An 18,834-nucleotide genomic window follows, 5' to 3' on the forward strand; every position below is an offset into this window, starting at 1 on the left:
CCCACGGACAACACGTGTGCAGGTTCTTTTTCAAATCTATATTTTTATTTAATAAAGTTCAAAAAATACAAATCTATCTATTATATTAAACCAATAGATAGTGCAAATCTATTAAAATTCATGAAGGCCTACTGTCTTCTTATTCCTTTGTTGAAACGGATCGATGACACGCTGCCGCAAGTCACTCCAATGCCAAATCATCACACCGGAGAACAAGGCGTCCAAATTGAAAGAGTCGTGGATCCAAGAGCACGGCCTCAAAAAGTCTCGCGTACTTCACACCGGCATCGGAAGGCGCACCGAGTTGATGAAGATGAGGCTGGAGGACCCCAATCGTGCAGGGAAGACGCCCCGCTACGACAAACCGTGCAAATCACAACCTCGCGTCTAGAGTAAACAAAAAAGGAATATATATATATATATATATATATATATATATATATATATATACCCGCGGAACAACGATGTTATCACAAACAACACTGTCGTGACGAGAAGGCTCGAGAAGGAATTATTTGTCAGGCAGATGCCATCGCCACCTCAGTGACACGCCACTTTATTGTACACCATCGCCAAAAGGGTCAAAGCAATTGACAACAAGCACCTACCCGGAGGGGGGGGGGGGTGCTCAAGACCGCCGGAGGAGGGTTGCGGCAACCTACAAGCAACGAGGAAGTTACGACGCGGCACACCGAAGATCACTTCTTGCTAGGGTGGAAGAGGAAACCACCGAAAGGGCCCGTGCACATTCCAAGTCCAGTGATTTATGGCTGGGGCTAGAGTATCATGATTAATATACAACGTGCTAATATGCTCTTGTTGAAACAACTCCGGAAATGTTTCTTCCCTTTTGTCCAAATCGGTCAGGGAGTTTTAGTATGCCATGTTGTTCATGTGACAAAGTATCAATCGAATGACCGATGACATAAAGAGAGGGGAAGAGTTACGTATCCGTCAGGTGCAAATGTCGAACATTGTACAAGATGGCGAGCCCCCAGAACCAGTAACTCAACAAAACACCCCTCACCAGAGAGGGATTGACTTAGAACCAACAACTGATACCTCCGTCTGGGTTTATTAGTCCCCGTTGCATTTCAGGTTAATGTTTGACTAGCAAATATTAATGCATGTTACCAAGAATTATATTGTTATTGTTAGATTCGTATTTGAATGTAGTTTCCACTTCTATTATTTAGCTACGTATATTTTATATTTTATTATTTAAAATCATGATCAGAATGACCCAAAATACAAGGAAACTAGTAAATCAGAACGAAGGTGATAGTCACTGGTCTGGGGAATTTGCTCCCGTGCACTAATAGCGTGCAACACGAAATTATTGGATAGAGCCTGCAAGAGTAGGATCGGGAAAGAAACGGAGTGTACTTTCATCATCAAAAATCAATCAATTGGACCAATAACAATAGCGATTTTGATGTTTCAAACTTAAAGAACCTCTTAATAGAATTTGCAGGAGTAGAGGCACTTGTATGTAAAACCCCAGTAGTACGTTCAAAAAAAAAACCTAGTAGTACGAGTACCACGCGAACAATCCCCCCGAAAAGCAAGCACTGAGCGAGCGCGTGCTCCATTTCTCGCCACTTTTGCCCACCAAACGCGGCGTGAACCGCCGCCGGGGCCTTCTTCACCTCCCCCGCGGCTCCGATCTCTACTCCCAGTTCCCACACGAGCGAGCTCAGCCCTCATTCCTTCCTGCTCAGGTAACCATGCCTCCTCCTCTTCCTCCTCCTCCTCGTTCGTCTTCTTCATTCGGTTGGATTGGATGTGCTCTCTGCTTCCATTATTGTGCTTGACGGGTAGTTTTGGCGCCAAATTCGGCAAATCAAGGGCTTCGTTCCCTCATCGTTGTTTACTTCTTTCGTCGCCGATCCACGGCCGGGTGATTGGCAGCCATTTGGGTACTCTTTCCTCTTTTGGTTTCAAAAGAAAAAGAGTATATGTGAGCTCCAGACTAGCAACAGCAGCAGAAGGTCTGTTGTCCACCGGTTTCTTTTCTAGATGCAGAATCATCCATGTTTCAGGAGTCAGGACTGCTGCTCTATGCTTCTCTTCTAATTATTCGCGTGATTCTTCCATTCACAAATACTCGTTCCGTTCCAAAATAGATGACTCAACTTTGTATTAACTTTATACTAAAGTTAGTAAAAAAATTGAGTCATCTATTTTGAAACGGAGGAAGTATGTACTACTAGCTACCTCTTCCATGATGTTTTCTTGTCTTAACTTTCTATGTATGTATGCCGGTGCTATAGTAACATGCCGCTGCATCTCCCCTTATGATAGCTAAATTATCTAAAATTTCTTTGCTTACTTGCAAAAGAAACTAAGAATACACGAGAGCAGAATTATTGAACAGCCTATTCCTATTAATCTCTTTTCCTGCAGTATCCTCCTTTTTTTTGGCGATACCACGAACTTCAGTCTGATTGCAATTACTTAGTATTCTCTTACTCGCACACGTCGACGTTCTGCCTTGCATCGATTGCCTGTTTTTCAACAAGTTGCCATGATTCATTCATTCAGTTTACTGAATTGTCAACCTCCTTTTTTTGCAGGTTCTGTGGCTTTCTACGCGTGCCTTCTTCACTGAACAACTGTCTGAAATCCATACCCCCAAACCGATGAAGAAAATCACAATGTTCTTGCAGTATGCAAACATCCTGTAGCAAGTTGATCCGATGGTGTCCCCAATTCTTTGATTCCGGTGCACCAACCGCCGCAAATTCCAAAATGGCTTTTCCAGCCCTACCAGCTACCCTCACATGCCTCACACTGTTAGCTCTCTTGTCGCTGGCCATGGCGGCTGATAACAACTCCACCGGCCTCATCCTCATAAACTGCGGAGCATCAGTCCAAGAAGACGATGATAATGGTCGTACTTGGGACGGAGACACCGGCTCCAAGTTCGCGCCATCACTGAAAGGAGTTACAGCCACTGCTCCAAACCAAGACCCTTCACTCCCCTCCACCGTCCCTTTTATGACCGCGCGCATCTTCGCTTCAAACTACACCTATTCCTTCTCTGTCACCCCAGGCCGCGTGTTCTTACGCCTCTACTTCTATCCGGTTGCTTATCCAAACTACGCCGTCGCAGATGCCTTCTTCAGTGTCACGACACCGAATCTTGTCCTCTTAAATGATTTCAATGCTTCGCAAACAGTTCAGGCGATCAGTTCTGCCTACCTTGTGCGCGAGTTCTCGGTGAATGTTTCTTCAGGCAGCTCCTTGGACCTCACCTTTGCCCCATCAGCACATCACAATGGTTCTTACGCGTTTTTGAACGGCATTGAGATTGTTTCCACTCCTGACATCTTCACAGCACCTGACACAAGATATGTCGGTGATAACACATCTCCATTCACATTCGACTCTGCCATGGCCGTCCAGACTATGTACCGGCTCAATGTCGGGGGCCAAGCCATTTCCCCGAAAGGTGACTCGGGCTTCTACCGCTCATGGGCCAATGATGCCCCCTACATATTTGGTGGCTCTGGGGTGACCTTCTCCAAGGATGACAATTTGACTATCACCTATACATCCAAAGTGCCGAATTACACGGCGCCAGTTGATGTCTATGGTACAGCTCGGTCGATGGGGCCAACTGCATCGATCAACCTGAACTACAACCTTACATGGATTTTACCGGTTGATGCGGGGTTCAGTTACCTCCTGAGGTTCCATTTCTGTGAGATTCAGTATCCTATTACAAAGCAGAATCAGAGGTCCTTCTTCATCTACATCAACAACCAGACAGCGCAGGAGCAAATGGATGTCATCGTCTGGAGCGGCGGAATCGGTAGAACAACATACACAGACTATGTTATCCTGACTGCTGGCTCCGGCCAGGTGGACATGTGGATTGCACTTCACCCTGATCTTTCAAGTAGACCAGAGTATTTTGATGCAATACTGAATGGTCTTGAGATCTTCAAGCTACAGAATTACGGAGCATCGAACAATCTTGCCGGGCTCAATCCTCCACTTCCACAAAAGCCAGCTGATGCCAGTCCCGGCGCGGCGTCTGGCAAAGTGAAATCTGTCGCGGCTATCATAGGTGGAGCTGTTGGTGGTTTCGTAGTGCTGCTGGTCACATGTTTTGGCGTTTGCATCATCTGCAAACGAAAGAACAAGAGCAAGAAGAAGAAGGTATCCAAGGATCCTGGTGGTAAATCTGAAGATGGTCACTGGACTCCTCTCACCGAGTACAGCGGATCACGATCAGCTATGTCGGGAAACACGGCCACCACCGGGTCGACACTGCCATCCAACCTCTGCCGCCACTTCACTTTCGCCGAGCTTCAGACCGCCACCAAGAACTTCGACCAGGCCTTCCTGCTCGGCAAAGGTGGGTTCGGGAACGTGTACCTCGGGGAGATCGACAGCGGCACCAAGGTGGCGATCAAGCGGTGCAACCCGATGTCGGAGCAGGGCGTCCATGAGTTCCAGACGGAGATCGAGATGCTGTCCAAGCTCCGGCACCGCCACCTCGTGTCCCTCATCGGCTACTGCGAGGACAAGAGCGAGATGATCCTGGTGTACGACTACATGGCCCACGGCACGCTCCGGGAGCACCTGTACAACACCAAGAACCCGCCGCTGTCGTGGAAGCAGCGGCTGGAGATCTGCATCGGCGCCGCCCGGGGGCTCTACTACCTGCACACCGGCGTGAAGCACACCATCATCCACCGCGACGTCAAGACCACCAACATCCTGCTGGACGACAAGTGGGTCGCCAAGGTGTCCGACTTCGGGCTGTCCAAGACGGGGCCCAACATGGACGCCACCCACGTCAGCACCGTCGTCAAGGGCAGCTTCGGGTACCTGGACCCGGAGTACTTCCGGCGGCAGCAGCTCTCGGAGAAGTCCGACGTCTACTCCTTCGGCGTCGTGTTGTTCGAGGTGCTCTGCGCGCGCCCGGCGCTGAGCCCCTCGCTGCCCAAGGAGCAGATCAGCCTCGCCGACTGGGCGCTGCGCTGCCAGAAGCAGGGCGTGCTCGGCCAGGTCATCGACCCGGCGCTCCAGGGGAAGATCGCGCCCCAGTGCTTCCTGAAGTTCACGGACACCGCGGAGAAATGCGTGGCCGACCGCAGCGTCGACAGGCCGTCCATGGGCGACGTCCTCTGGAACCTCGAGTTCGCGCTCCAGCTGCAGGAGAGCGAGGAGGACACCGGCAGCCTCACGGAGGGGACGCTGTCGTCGTCGGGCGCGTCGCCCCTCGTCATGACCAGACTGCAGTCGGACGAGCCGTCGATGGACGCAAGCACGACCACGACGAGCACGACCACGATGAGCATGACGGGACGGAGCATCGCGAGCATGGACTCGGACGGGCTGACGCCGAGCGCCGTCTTCTCGCAGATCATGCATCCGGATGGCAGGTGAAGTTGGACTGCGACAGCCCCTCTTCAGATTCATGGACAACATTCTTGGTCCACATTCATGTTGCGGGTGCTAGTAATTACTGTAATAATTAGAGTGCTTATAGTATCATACTACACACCTTATGGTAATTCAGGTACCGAGTCACTTATTAGGACTCAGTGTATCTATTCTATGTGTACCAGACATCAACATCATTGTAACTGTATAGATGTCGCCGAGGCACTGGAGTTGCGCTTCTTATTGCTACTTGCTGGTCAGTCTGAATTTTTTGTGAATGCAAGCAAGCTATCCCCTCTTCATGTCGTTCAGTATGTCACCGAAAGAAAAATGCCTCTCTGTGTTCTGAACTACTCGCATTGGTAAGGGCATGTAACTCAAAAATTTTTTGTTGGATTTCATTCATACGATTTCCTCTTTCATATGCTAGTATATAGAGCTTGTTTGGTTGGTAGAATTTCTTTCTTATGGGCAGCTGAGTATCCTCCTACATTTTCAAATAAAACCTCTGCCCGGTTGAAAAAAAATCCTTGAGGTCATGAGTGAATATGTTTCATCACCTGGAAATGGACTTCCGATGGTATTTACACTTTTACAGTGCCTCCTCCGTAGTAGGGAACTATCCATGCTGCCATCAGTGAGGAAATTGGCAAAGCGTGGATAGCCTCATGACCCCATTTGCAACGTCCCTTACCCTGGATGTGGTGTATGATTTGAATCGAGATCTTAGACTAGATGCATTGCTGGACGATCAGCTTTCAGTCTCATCGCTACATAACTGATATTCAGTGTCTTTTTTTGTGGGAGGAGAGAATGATCGTGGTGCTGCTTTGGCTCCTCTGGCAGGACATTCACATTCTCATTGCACAAGAACGTACAAGTATGTTTTAAGCAGAACTGCAGTAAATGTAAGGTGAATCGTCAACACAACCTATGATCGTTCTAATTTCAGCAATAATTTTCGAATTTTGATGTTGAGGGTGTCCACAGGATTTGCGGGGTACACGGCCAGGATCTATCTCTGTACAGTCGATTCCCCAAACCACATTTTACACGTCCCCTGTCCAGTGCAGGCTGTACATGTACAGTGATGCTTGACCGAGAGCAATCCAATCCAAACAAATTTAGGGCCTCTTTGTTTCATAGGATTGCAAAAACACAGGAATAGGAAAAACGCAAGATTGAAATGGCATGTCCATTGGATCCCTATAAGATTTAAGTTTGTTTGATTGTGTCAAGGGAAAAACAAAGGATTTTTTCCAAGAGGTTTGAGTGGATGCTAAAATTCCTGTGAAATATAGTACAAATGAATCCTTAGAAAAAAATCCTACAGGATTCAATCCTACGAATCAAACGATCAATATAGAAAAAAATTCTACGGATTCTAATCCTTCAAAGATTCTATGAAAATCCTTTGAATCAAAGAGACCCTTAGAGAGAAGAGGCTAGCTACGTCTACGTCTACGTCTACGTGGTTCAATTCTTGGGCTAGTTTGGCACATCCATCGTCCTGAATCTTGAATCAGAACTAAAGTGAAAGGCATCGAGGACGCCGGAGCCGAGGCAGGCGATCGTCCAGCCAAAACACAAACAAATGGACACCTGCCGTCACGTACGCACGGGCAAGACGACCATCACACCCAGCCCAGCAGTAGTCCCGCCACACCTCCATGGAAAAACACGACCATCACCAGCTCCGCCTCCATCGTCCATACAAGCGAAGCAAGCACCCCTCCGAACCATCACGCACGGCGCGCGGAGGCGTGAGCAGCCGGTGAGGTATCCGCGGTGGTGGCGCGCGCATGCGGCAACCCAGTGGCATGCAGGGGTGCGCCGCCGCACACGCCGTGCGTGCCGAACGACCAGGGTTTGCCAGGGCCCAACCCACGCAACGTACGCACGAACGCCCCCCGTCGGCACGGAGCCGTGAATGGCCGGCGAGGCACCGCGCACGGTATAGTAGCAGAGCAGGGGACGACTTTCCACGATCCCGCGGCCGGCGGCCAGCCCCGCCCCGCACGCATCGGGCCGATCGCTCGCGAATCTCCCCCCAGTAGTCCCCCTTGCCTTGTCGGCAGCGCACGCGACCCCCCATATGCGGCGCGTCCCCCAACGGAAAACAAATCATTCTGCCCGCCCGGACGATGCTTTGGTGCCTCAAGGCACGTTTGTGTCTATGACATATGAGCCTAACATATGACTGGTCCACATATCAATGACCCAAAAGCAGATGCCTTTAAGGCACCGAAGTTGCGTCCCTGCCCGCCCGGTCTCCGCTCGCCGCCCGAGCGAGCCGAGGAAAGGCGACGGAAGCTGCGCGCGAGCGAGCACGGCGAGCACGGGGCACGGTACGTTAACGTACCACGTACGCGCTCCCACCCACCGGTCCACCCCCACCACCACCACAAGTGTCCGTTGGGAGGAGAGGAGGGGAGCGGGTGGTACCGTACCGGCCGACCGCTCGCTGCCGCCGCGGCTCTATATAATGGCAGGGGCACCGGGCCACGGCCACAACGGATACCTCACCTCTACTCGTCTTCTTCCCTTCCTTGGCTCATCAGCTCTGCTCGTCTTTTCTTTCTTCTCCGGCTCACCTTTCTGCCTTTCTTTCTCTTTTCTGTTCAAGTTTAGCTAGCTTGCCAGGGCTGCTACCTGCTCCCGCGCATCTCGATCTGTTTTTAGTCGATCTAGATCTGCATCCGAGCAAGCAAGCAAGCTTCTCCATTTTCTTTTGCTTTTGATACACACATACATTCTAGTACATCTCTCCGCCTGTTTTTGTTGGTTGGAGCTTTGATTTCCTTTGCATTCCTAGTTCAGTTCTCAACGTTTACTCGGAATAATCAGCCGACTCTGCTCAGATCAGCCGCTTGTTTCGGCACCAGATTTGGAAAGACCGACTCACAGATGGAGTGTGGTTTGAAATCCCTGAGCAGCAGCTCCTCCCCCGCAGCGTCGCCTTCTCTGATGATGGCCTGCAGGCCGTTCCCGCAGCCGCCGCTCCTGCCCCTGCCGCAGCACCTCCAGGCCTCGCCGCAGCAGCGGGCAGGCCAGCCGGCCGACCTGCGCGCCAGCAAGAGCCCCAGGAAGCCGGCGAGCGGGGCGGCGTCGGCGCCCATCGTGGTCGCGGCGGCGCCTAGGTCGGCGTGGACGTCCATGGACTCGATGTACTCGGTGTCGCCGCCGCCGAGCAGCGTCCCGATGCCGACGTCGCTGCTGCTGGCCGCCGGCGCCGGCCGGAAGAAGGTGCCGACCCCGTGCGCCGTGCAGGTGGCAGGCGGGGGCGTGGACGTCGGCGCCACCGACGAGCTCCGCCGCCTGCTCCGGCTCTAGCCACCGCTGCTCTACTGTGGGATGGCAAGGCGAGGGAGCTGCGGATGGATGTAGCCCGTTCATGGATCGTGGGTAGTTTTTTTTTACCGCGCCCGAGACGGAATCCTGACGAGGCTGCTCCCCCGAGCTGTAACAACAATGTACTGATGCAGTGTTACCACTTCTAATGATGATTTCCTTTTAGTTCCTTGTGTGCTTGTGTTGTGTACCTCTGTTACGATCTTCATTCGTGATGCGTCAGAAGTTTATACGCGTTCAGTTCGTGTGCGTGTGTTGCAACGCAGGAATTACGTCCAGATTTCGTATGAACTCGAGAAGGAACAGCCCGACTCACGGGATCCGGGTAAAACTGACGCATTATTTGGACGCCAGGCCACCAATCGTGTCCCCCGAGTACACTGCACCGGGAGATTCCTTTCCCTTGTTTACGGCACATGATATCTCCTCCAGATCGAACAATGGCGCTGCACTGCAGCAACTCCGAATCTGAACCCTTATAGCACGCGACAGCGGAATATGCCCTCAAAGATACGCCATGTGCAGCCACCATCTAACACTTGTTTAGAGAAACTAAGCTGTCCCGTACACAGTACACGAGTCACAAAACAGCCATGGCTTTGCAGGTTTATTATTGCTCAGGTAAAACGAAAACAAAAACTCTCGTCGGCAGAGGAGCAGCAGCGGCGCAAGGGAGACAATGAAGTGTGAATTCTGGGAACGAGAGGCGAAGGAAGCGAGGGAAAAAGGCGCGAGAGGCCACAGAAACGGCGCCAAAATTGATGGGAAGGAGGTCCCCGGCGCTCAGCAGGGACGACTGCTCCGCTCCTAGTCCTTTGTGATGGAAGAAGTAGCCTGCGTGAATAAAACACTGGAATTGATTAAACTTTCACCATCAGATTGCTTTAGAACTTGATCAAATTTTCCTTTTTTCTCATCGAAGAAGTAGCCTGCTGAACTCGGATCAGGCATCCCTTTTTCTGATGAAAAAAGCAACCTGCTGAACTCTGATCAAGCATTCCTTCTTCTAATGGAAGATGCAACAAAAAGAGAAGAGGCTGATACAGTGCACCATGATTCCAGTTCTAACAAGTATTTTTCTTATCTCAAGTACACTGATTTTACTTGATTTTATTCTTATCCCAATTACCGCTACTCTTTGCTTATTCTCTTATAGAAATCTTATTCGAGTACTATTCGTCCGAATATGACTTTGTATTTCAATAACAACTTACTTACATTTAATTTCCAGGGACCAATCACAGATGATCTATTTACTGGGTCGTGGTGAAGCACTACTGTTTTTGGGCAATCATGTGCTCTGTACTTGAATTAGAGCACAAGCAAGCATGGTTTTGGCAGATTTGGGCATTCAGTTCAGTTCAGTTCTAGGTTACAGTTGCTCAATCCCTTTTGGCCATTCAGTTCAGTTCTAGGTTCTGAGATATAATACTCCAATTTATGTATCTCAATCCCTTTTGCCATGCATTTCAAAGATAATACTCCAATTTATGTATGCATGCTCATTGTACATTCGGCAACCAAAGCAAGCATTATGACTTTATAATCCTGGAAGGACATGCTCTCAAATTGTCAACACGTGCTATCCTCTTTAATTAACAGCACCAGTATTATGCTCTCAAATTGACAGTCTTAGATCCCAACAGTACAATAGTTACGGTACAAAGAACGTCAGTGATTCACATTCAATATTTTGTAACAATAATCACACTCAAATTCACTCAACTCCACTCTCATATTACATGATTACAATCTGGATACAACATTCAGTCACACTATTCACTGAAGTGTACAACCAGTTCACATCAGTTACAAAGCTCAATCTGGCATTTCTCCTACTGTTGCTGCTTCTCCGTTGTTGCTGTTTCTCTGTTGTTGCTGCTTCTCTGCTGTCTGCACAACTAAAATTACAGTTTCTGCACAACTGAAACTGAAGACACAGCAGGGCAAAGCAGCAAACCAATGCAACGCGAGGCAAGCAGCAGAGGAACCCTCCGAGAAGAATCGGCGGCATCGACGATGCTTGGTCCGCGGCTCAACGGCACCGGGGGCGTTGCACCCTGTACGCGGCCGCGGCTGACTCCGCCGCCTCGACGGATAGGCATCGTCATGCCATGGACGGGGCAACGGCTGGCTCTGCCGCTCCACGGCTACGCTGCTCGCGCCCTGATGGAGCAGCGGCTGGGCGCAAGCAGCGGCTGCTCTTCACCGCCGAGCGAGAAAGCTGGCGCAGGCTGTAGTTCCTGCGAGTATCGTTGGATGCCTGATGAACGGTGTAGCATGAACGACATCCCTCGGCAGTAGAACTTCCTACGTCAGAGGATCTCGTTCCAAATTGTGTTTCTCAAAATGACTGATCAAGATTCACGATTACTGAGGCATGATGCCCTACAATGAATTGGTAGTACTACGACCTGGAACCAACCCCTTACCGCATTCCATTATTCTCACCAAAACGAAATGAAAAAATAAAGGTAGCACACAATGCACTCACTCTCTCTCTCTCTGTCTGATATGATATTACAGCCTACTAGTATACAGAAATGCTGGAGCTCCAGCTTGACAACGATCAGTTGTCGCAGAAAGCGCGGAGGGTTTCGTCCAGGGCTTTCCTGTCGTACTCGCCGGTGAAAACGCAGCCTCCCAGAGGTCCTTTCAGAAGGATGAGCCTCAACAATCCGTCCGCGACCTTCTTGTCGACCTGATGCGCCATGCAAGGGATCAATCAGTAAGATTGGACTTCAATATTAAAAGGAGAAATGCATGAGATGTCCAAGCATATCAGCCTGCTTCTGCCGATATTTAAGGTACTTACCGCCATGATGTTTCTGAACTTCTCTACCGTCATGCCCTTTGGTGGTGTCACGGGAAGCTTGGCTTGATCTAGTATGTCAAATGTCCGTTTCTTGATGGACTCGTCTATCCAGCCCAGGCGGTAAGACATGTCAGCTGCCATAACCTATGGTAGTGCCATCCCGGAAACAGAAGACGCCAGTAAGGAAACAAGAGAAAATCATGATTAAGAGGTGGTATCAAATGTTCAGGTGGTCTTACCGTTCCAGCAGCAACAGCCTCCCCGTGGAGCCATTCTCCATAGCCAAGCCCTGTTTCTATAGCCTGGCAATTAAATGAAACATAATGATCAGTGAGTAACATGGATGCTTCACACAACAGAAGGATGCCATTAAATTCCAAAAAAGTTTGGTCAGTTCAGGTTGCTTAGTTCCTGGTACAGGGGTACCCAAATAGTTAAGACATGTAATAGCTGGTGGGATGGTGCATCTTAAAAATAAATTCAGGATTTCAGTTTTCAAAAACAAATGCCCCATACCACAAATATAGCATTAACTAAGAAAATTATAATTTTAGTCTGGAGAGTCAACGTACCATATAGTCATATAGACAAAGAAGATACTGTAGTAAACTAGCATAAAAAATATCATCAATAAGCACAACTTTGTTTCAGATGTTATTCACTACAGGTTTCTACCAATTTTTCTAGATAAAAGGATAATGCTACCCCAACTCAACAAAAAAAATGAGTTACAGATCACAATGAAAAGTATTTGACCACTTAAAGCAAACAAATACTATTCTTTTTTGGTTTATTTTTTATTTTAGCAAGCAACAAAAATGAGTACATGAGTCATTCCCATCAAATGCTTCAACCAAGTACTCCCTCCGTTCGGAATTACTTGTCTCGGAAATGGATGTATCTAGAACTAAAATACATCTAGATACAATCCATTTTCGAGACAAGTAATTCCGAACGGAGGGAGTAGGTAGTAGCAACAAAAATAAAGCAAACTTGTTACTGCATTGGCAACTCATCCAATTATGTTTACATGAACCATCATAATGCAAGACAGATAAAATTAACATAAGAAACAACAATGGTCGGAGATATCACGTACATGACCAAATGTATGACCCAGGTTTAGTGTTGCTCGAAGACCACTTTCCTTCTCATCCTGAGCAACAACTTCAGCTTTGTTTTCACATGATCTCTTTATAGCGTAGGTCAGGGCACTTGGTTCTCTACAAACATACAATTTGAATTAAGACATCACCGATGCATGCAAAATAGTAATGAGAGAAAGCTATTCCGTTATTTCAACAAATAAAGGTCAGCAGTAGCATGAATAGTAGAAGAATGGAATGGTTATATGGCTCTATGTAAATCCACCCATGAGAACAGGACAGCAAAGCAAGCCATGGAGAGTTAAGAATGACATGTACATCAAATAACATTTATAGCTGTGGAACATGGTATGTTTTGTCGCTCTGTTCTGTCAAACTAAGCAGTATGGAATTTCAGACAATGCAATTCAGAAAATAAAAAAAATCTGAATTAATTCGTGCTATTCATATGACTACTGTACTTAACAATTAAGCATTTTGACAAATGTAAACAAAAAACAGATCATGATTCAAACAACCAGGGAGATGAGAACTTCTATTCGATGCAAAGGCGGCACTCAACAGGAAACATCAACATCATGATCAAACAGCAGATCACCAAATAATTAAACAAAAGCATTTATGTTCAGGGCCTAAGGCTGACATACACCAAGAAATGACAGTGTTGACAACATATATCTCCAAAATATTTCAATAACAGGAATGGAAGAGGAAACTTAACCAGTTATACTGATATGAGCTAAAAAAACCAAACAAGATTAGACTGCACATCTACAAAGAATCCACAACTCTTAAACCTGAATGGGTAGCGCACTAAAGCAACCACATATGTAATGAAATTGCACGTCTTTACCTCTCAAATATCTCGTCATATCAAAGTAAAATTGGTGGTACTAACACCTAATATCAATTTTTAAACTTGCTCAGTACCTCGCTAAGATTGCTGCCATATTCTTTTCTTGCCACTCAAAGAAGGGTGCATCTCTTATGAGACCATACTTCACCACCTCAGCGACACCTGAAGCCAGCTCTCTGTCAGGCAATGTATTCAATGTCTCTGTGTCAATGAGTACACACTGCGGCTGGTAGAATGCGCCAATTAAGTTCTTTCCCAGTGGATGGTTAATCCCAGTCTTCCCTCCAACAGAAGAATCCACCTAAAGCAATTCATCCAGACCCACATTAGCACCAAATCAAATGTCTTAAAACCCCTACTAAATTCAAATCAAGCTTAGAACCTGGGCCATCAGAGTTGTGGGTATTTGTATGAAATTGACACCACGGAGGAATGCAGCAGCTGCAAACCCACACATGTCCCCAATGACACCGCCACCTAGCGCAACGAATGTGCATCTACGGTCCAGCCGGGACTCCACCGCCTTGTCGAAAACCTTCATCAGTGTGTCCTGCAAATCCCAACAAGTTAACAACATCCAGATGATGAAACAAACTGAAGCACGAGTAAACGCTGAATCCCACACGCACCATGTCCTTGTACTTCTCGCCGTCGGGCAGGATCACGCTCTCGACGGACACATTAGGGTTTTGGTGCGTGAGCGCCCAGGTCACCTTCTCCAAGTAGAGCGGCGCGACGGTAGTGTTGGTCACCACCAGAACCCTCTTCCCGATCACATGCCTGCGCGGATTAGATATCAGGGCCGCCAAACGGGCAAACGGAGCAGCCACTCGAGCTAAAACCCTGCTGAATTCGAGTACCTCTGCAGCAGGTCGGGCTCATCGAGGAGGCCGGGGCCGATGTAGATCGGGTAGCTCCGGTCGCCGAGGTCGACGTCGACCACAGTGGAGACTCTTGACACCGCCGGCGGCTCCATCGCGGGAGCGGCGCTGGCGACGACGCGGCTCCGGAGGGCCCTCGCGGGGGAGGCGCGGAGCGGGGTGAAGGATGTGCGAGAGGACGAGGGGATGGAGGCGGCGGCCGCGGCCGCGGCCGCGGCAGAAGCTGCGCGGGGGCGGCGGACGGAGATGGCTGCTCGGGAACTGGAGGATGCAGCGGCGGCAAGCAGGGAGGAGGCGGCGGCCGCCATGGGGGTCGTTTGGTCGCGAGACGGCGGCGGCGGCGGCGGCGGCGGTGGTTGTGTCCGGTAACTCCCGATGTGGCGGGGATTTGAGGCGGGCGGGGTGGGGTAGGTGGGGGTGGGAGCCCGCGAAGAGTTTGGGGGTCGATCCGCACCGTCGGATGGAGGGATTGGATGGCGGAGATGGATGCTGGGTTGGTGGATGGGTTCAGGACCTTACGTGCGCGGGTTGGTTGGTGGAGATGCGGGCACGCGAGATGGCGGCTTCGAGTCTTTGAAAGTGGGGTCGGTTGGTCGATCAGCGATGAAAATTTCATTTGTTTATATTTTGATTGTTTGAACCAATATACCTTTAGTGGGCATGACGAATTTCTCATATGAAAAACGTGCTGCACATCTTCTTGCCGACTCATTCTTCCCACCATATATATGCAATTTGCCTCCTCTCTCTCACCGTATTTTTTAAAAAACTTCCATTGTATTTATCATCATCATGGCAGTGCAACGAATACCCAAAAGAATAAATATTACATCCGCATTCGTAGACCACCACTGAAGTGAGCAGAAGGCGCGTCGCCGTCATCGCCTCTCCCTCGTCGGAGCCGGCAAAACTTATTGTAGACGACAGTCAGGGAAGTCATCATGCTAAGGCCTCGTAGGACCAGCGCACCAAAACAACAACCGCCGTCGATGAAGAGAAGCGTAGATCAAAAGGGTCCAACCTGAAAACACATTGATGTGGACAAACGAAGACTGGATCCGAGCGGATCCACCAAAAATAACCACCGACTGAATCCTACGAGATCAGCCAGAGACACACCTCCACACGACCTTCAACGATGCTAGATGGATCGCCGGGATGGGGGCTAGGCGAGAAGAACCTTATTCTACCTTCAAGGAGCCGTTGTCGTCTCGTTTCCCTGAGTAGGACACGAACCCCTTCTTAGATTGATCCATATTGAACTTCTTCAATATCTTATCAAGGTATGTTCTTTGTGAAAGACCTATGAGGCGTTTCGATCTATCTCTATAGATTTTGATGCCTAATATATAAGCAGCTTCTCCAAGGTCCTTCATTGAAAAACTCTTATTCAAGTAGGCCTTGATGCTGTCCAAGAGTTCTATATCATTTTTCATCAACAGTATGTCATCTACATATAATATGAGAAATGCTACAGAGCTCCCACTCACTTTCTTGTAAACGCAGGTTTCTCCATAAGTCTGCGTAAACCCAAACGCTTTGATCATCTCATCAAAGCGAATGTTCCAACTCCGAGATGCTTGCACCAGCCCATAAATCGAGCGTTGGAGCTTGCACACCTTGTCAGCATTCTTAGGATCGACAAAACCTTCCGGCTGCATCATATACAATTCTTCCTTAAGGAAACTATTAAGGAATGCCGTTTTGACGTCCATTTGTCATATCTCATAATCGTAGAATGCGACAATTGCTAACATGATTCGGACGGACTTTAGCTTCGCTACCGGTGAGAAAGTCTCATCGTAGTCAACCCCTTGAACTTGTCGATAACCCTTAGCGACAAGTCGAGCTTTATAGATGGTCACATTACCATCCGCGTCTGTCTTCTTCTTAAAGATCCATTTATTTTCTATGGCTCGCCGTTCAACGGGCAAGTCAGTCAAAGTCCATACTTCATTTTCATACATGGATCCTATCTCGGATTTCATGGCTTCTAGCCATTTGTCGGAATCCGGGCCCGCCATCGCTTCTTCATAGTTCGAAGGTTCACCGTTGTCTAACAACATGATTTCCAAGACAGGGTTGCCGTACCACTCTGGTGCGGAACGTGTCCTTGTGGATCTTCGAATTTCAGTAGGAGCTTGATCAGAAGTATCTTGATCATTATCATTAACTTCCTCTCTAGTCGGTGCAGGCACCTCAGGAACATTTTCTTGAGTTGTGCCATTTTCCGGTTCAAGAGGTAATACTTCATCAAGCTCTACTTTCCTCCCACTTACTTCTTTCGAGAGAAACTCTTTCTCTAGAAAGAGTCCGTTCTTGGCAACAAAGATCTTGCCTTCGGATCTGAGGTAGAAGGTGTACCCAATAGTTTCTTTTGGGTATCCTATGAAGACGCATTTTTCCGACTTGGGTTCGAGCTTTTCAGGTTGAAGTTTCTTGACATAAGCATCGCATCCCCAAACTTTTAGAAACGACAGCTTAGGTTTCTTCCCAAACCATAATTCATACGGTGTCGTCTCAACGGATTTCGACGGAGCCCTATTTAAAGTGAATGCAGCAGTCTCTAAAGCATAGCCCCAAAAAGATAGCGGTAAATCGGTAAGAGACATCATAGATCGCACCATATCTAATAGAGTGCGATTACGACGTTCGGACACACCGTTACACTGAGGTGTTCCAGGCGGCGTGAGTTGTGAAACTATTCCACATTTTTTTAAGTGTGTGCCAAATTCGTGACTCAAGTATTCTACTCCACGATCTGATCGTAGAAACTTGATTTTCCTGTCACGTTGATTTTCAACCTCACTCTGAAATTCCTTGAACTTTTCAAAGGTTTCAGACTTGTGTTTCATTAAGTAGACATACTCATATCTACTCAAGTCATCAGTGAGGGTGAGAACATAACGATAGCCACCGCGAGCCTCAACACTCATTGGACCGCACACATCAGTATGTATGATTTCCAACAAGTTGGTTGCTCGCTCCATTGTTCCTGAGAACGGAGTCTTGGTCATTTTACCCATGAGGCATGGTTCGCACGTGTCAAATGATTCATAATCAAGAGACTCTAAAAGTCCATCTGCATGGAGCTTCTTCATGCGTTTGACACCTATGTGACCAAGGCGGCAGTGCCACAAGTATGTGGGACTATCATTATCAATCTTACATCTTTTGGTACTCACATTATGAACATGTGTAGTATTACGTTCGAGATTCATAAAGAATAAACCATTCACCATAGGAGCATGACCATAAAACATATCTCTCATATAAATAGAACAACCATTATTCTCGGATTTAAATGAGTAACCATCTCGTATTAAACGAGATCCTGATACAATGTTCATGCTCAAACTTGGCACTAAATAACAATTATTGAGGTTTATAACTAATCCCGTAGGTAAATGTAGAGGTAGCGTGCCGACGGCGATCACATCGACCTTGGAACCATTCCCGACGCGCATCGTCACCTCGTCCTTCGCCAGTCTCCGTTTATTCCGCAGCTCCTGTTGTGAGTTACAAATATGAGCAACGACACCGGTATCAAATACCCAGGAGTCACTACGAGTACTGGTAAGGTACACATCAATTACATGTATATCAAATATACCTTTTGTTTTGCCGGCCTTCTTGTCTGCTAAGTACTTAGGGCAGTTCCGCTTCCAGTGACCGCTTCCCTTGCAATAAAAGCACTCAGTCTCGGGCTTGGGTCCATTCTTTGGCTTCTTCCCGGCAGCTTGCTTGCCGGGCGCGGCAACCTCCTTGCCGTCCTTCTTGAAGTTCTTTTTACCCTTGCCTTTCTTGAACTTAGTGGTTTTATTGACCATCAACACTTGATGTTCCTTCTTGACTTCTACCTCCACTGATTTCAGCATTGAGAACAACTCAGGAATGGTCTTTTGCATCCCCTGCATGTTGAAGTTCATCACAAAGCTCTTGTAGCTTGGTGGAAGCGACTGGAGGATTCTGTCAATGACCGCATCATCCGGGAGATTAACTCCCAGCTGAGACAAGTGGTTATGTAACCCAGACATAGTGAGTATGTGCTCACTGACAGAACTATTTTCCTCCATCTTACAGCTGAAGAACTTATCGGAGACTTCATATCTCTCGATCCGGGCATGAGCTTGAAAAACCATTTTCAGCTCTTCGAACATCTCATATGCTCCATGTCTCTCAAAACGCTTTTGGAGCCCCGGCTCTAAGCTGTAAAGCATGCCGCACTGAACGAGGGAGTAGTCATCAGCACGTGTCTGCCAAGCGTTCATAACGTCTTGGTTCTGTGGGACGGGTGGATCACCTAGCGGTGCTTGTAGGACATAATCTTTCTTGGCAGCTATGAGGATGATCCTCAGGTTCCGGACCCAGTCCGTATAGTTGCTGCCATCGTCTTTCAGCTTGGTTTTCTCTAGGAACGCGTTG

The 18,834-nt window shown here is 48.2% G+C and overlaps 3 protein-coding genes across 3 annotated transcripts; 2 read left to right on the plus strand and 1 right to left on the minus strand.

The window, feature by feature from the left end:
• Positions 1-1,533: 1,533 nt before the first annotated feature.
• On the plus strand, positions 1,534-5,649 carry LOC125510177 (receptor-like protein kinase FERONIA). The gene is made up of 2 exons (XM_048675278.2): positions 1,534-1,721; positions 2,577-5,649. Exon 2 carries the CDS (start codon positions 2,671-2,673, stop codon positions 5,401-5,403), a length of 2,733 nt encoding a protein of 910 aa, XP_048531235.1. The 5' UTR covers positions 1,534-1,721; positions 2,577-2,670; the 3' UTR covers positions 5,404-5,649.
• A 2,140-nt stretch (positions 5,650-7,789) lies between these two features.
• LOC147972444 (uncharacterized) lies at positions 7,790-8,920 on the plus strand. The gene has a single exon (XM_087521465.1). It carries the CDS (start codon positions 8,308-8,310, stop codon positions 8,731-8,733), a length of 426 nt encoding a protein of 141 aa, XP_087377591.1. The 5' UTR covers positions 7,790-8,307; the 3' UTR covers positions 8,734-8,920.
• A 2,156-nt stretch (positions 8,921-11,076) lies between these two features.
• Positions 11,077-14,797, minus strand: LOC125510178 (3-dehydroquinate synthase). The gene is made up of 8 exons (XM_048675279.2): positions 14,389-14,797; positions 14,158-14,308; positions 13,911-14,078; positions 13,603-13,829; positions 12,666-12,789; positions 11,806-11,868; positions 11,567-11,710; positions 11,077-11,452 (listed from the first exon to the last, which is right to left on the minus strand). Exons 1-8 carry the CDS (start codon positions 14,715-14,717, stop codon positions 11,321-11,323), a joined length of 1,338 nt encoding a protein of 445 aa, XP_048531236.1. The 5' UTR covers positions 14,718-14,797; the 3' UTR covers positions 11,077-11,320.
• Positions 14,798-18,834: the final 4,037 nt, after the last annotated feature.

Source organism: Triticum urartu, chromosome 5A, assembly GCF_056163025.1.
Source record: "Triticum urartu cultivar PI428250 chromosome 5A, HENAU_Tu73, whole genome shotgun sequence".
Lineage (NCBI taxonomy): Eukaryota > Viridiplantae > Streptophyta > Magnoliopsida > Poales > Poaceae > Triticum > Triticum urartu.

Coding starts and splice junctions, on each gene's coding strand:
- LOC125510178 (XM_048675279.2), bottom strand. CDS start 14,717: ATGGCGGCCGCCGCCTCCTCCCTGCTTGCCGCCGCTGCATCCTCCAGT. Junction 14,309..14,388: donor GAGCCCGACCTGCTGCAGAG/GTACTCGAATTC, acceptor TAATCCGCGCAG/GCATGTGATCGGGAAGAGGG. Junction 11,453..11,566: donor AGTTCAGAAACATCATGGCG/GTAAGTACCTTA, acceptor ATGGCGCATCAG/GTCGACAAGAAGGTCGCGGA.
- LOC125510177 (XM_048675278.2), top strand. CDS start 2,671: ATGCAAACATCCTGTAGCAAGTTGATCCGATGGTGTCCCCAATTCTTT.
- LOC147972444 (XM_087521465.1), top strand. CDS start 8,308: ATGGAGTGTGGTTTGAAATCCCTGAGCAGCAGCTCCTCCCCCGCAGCG.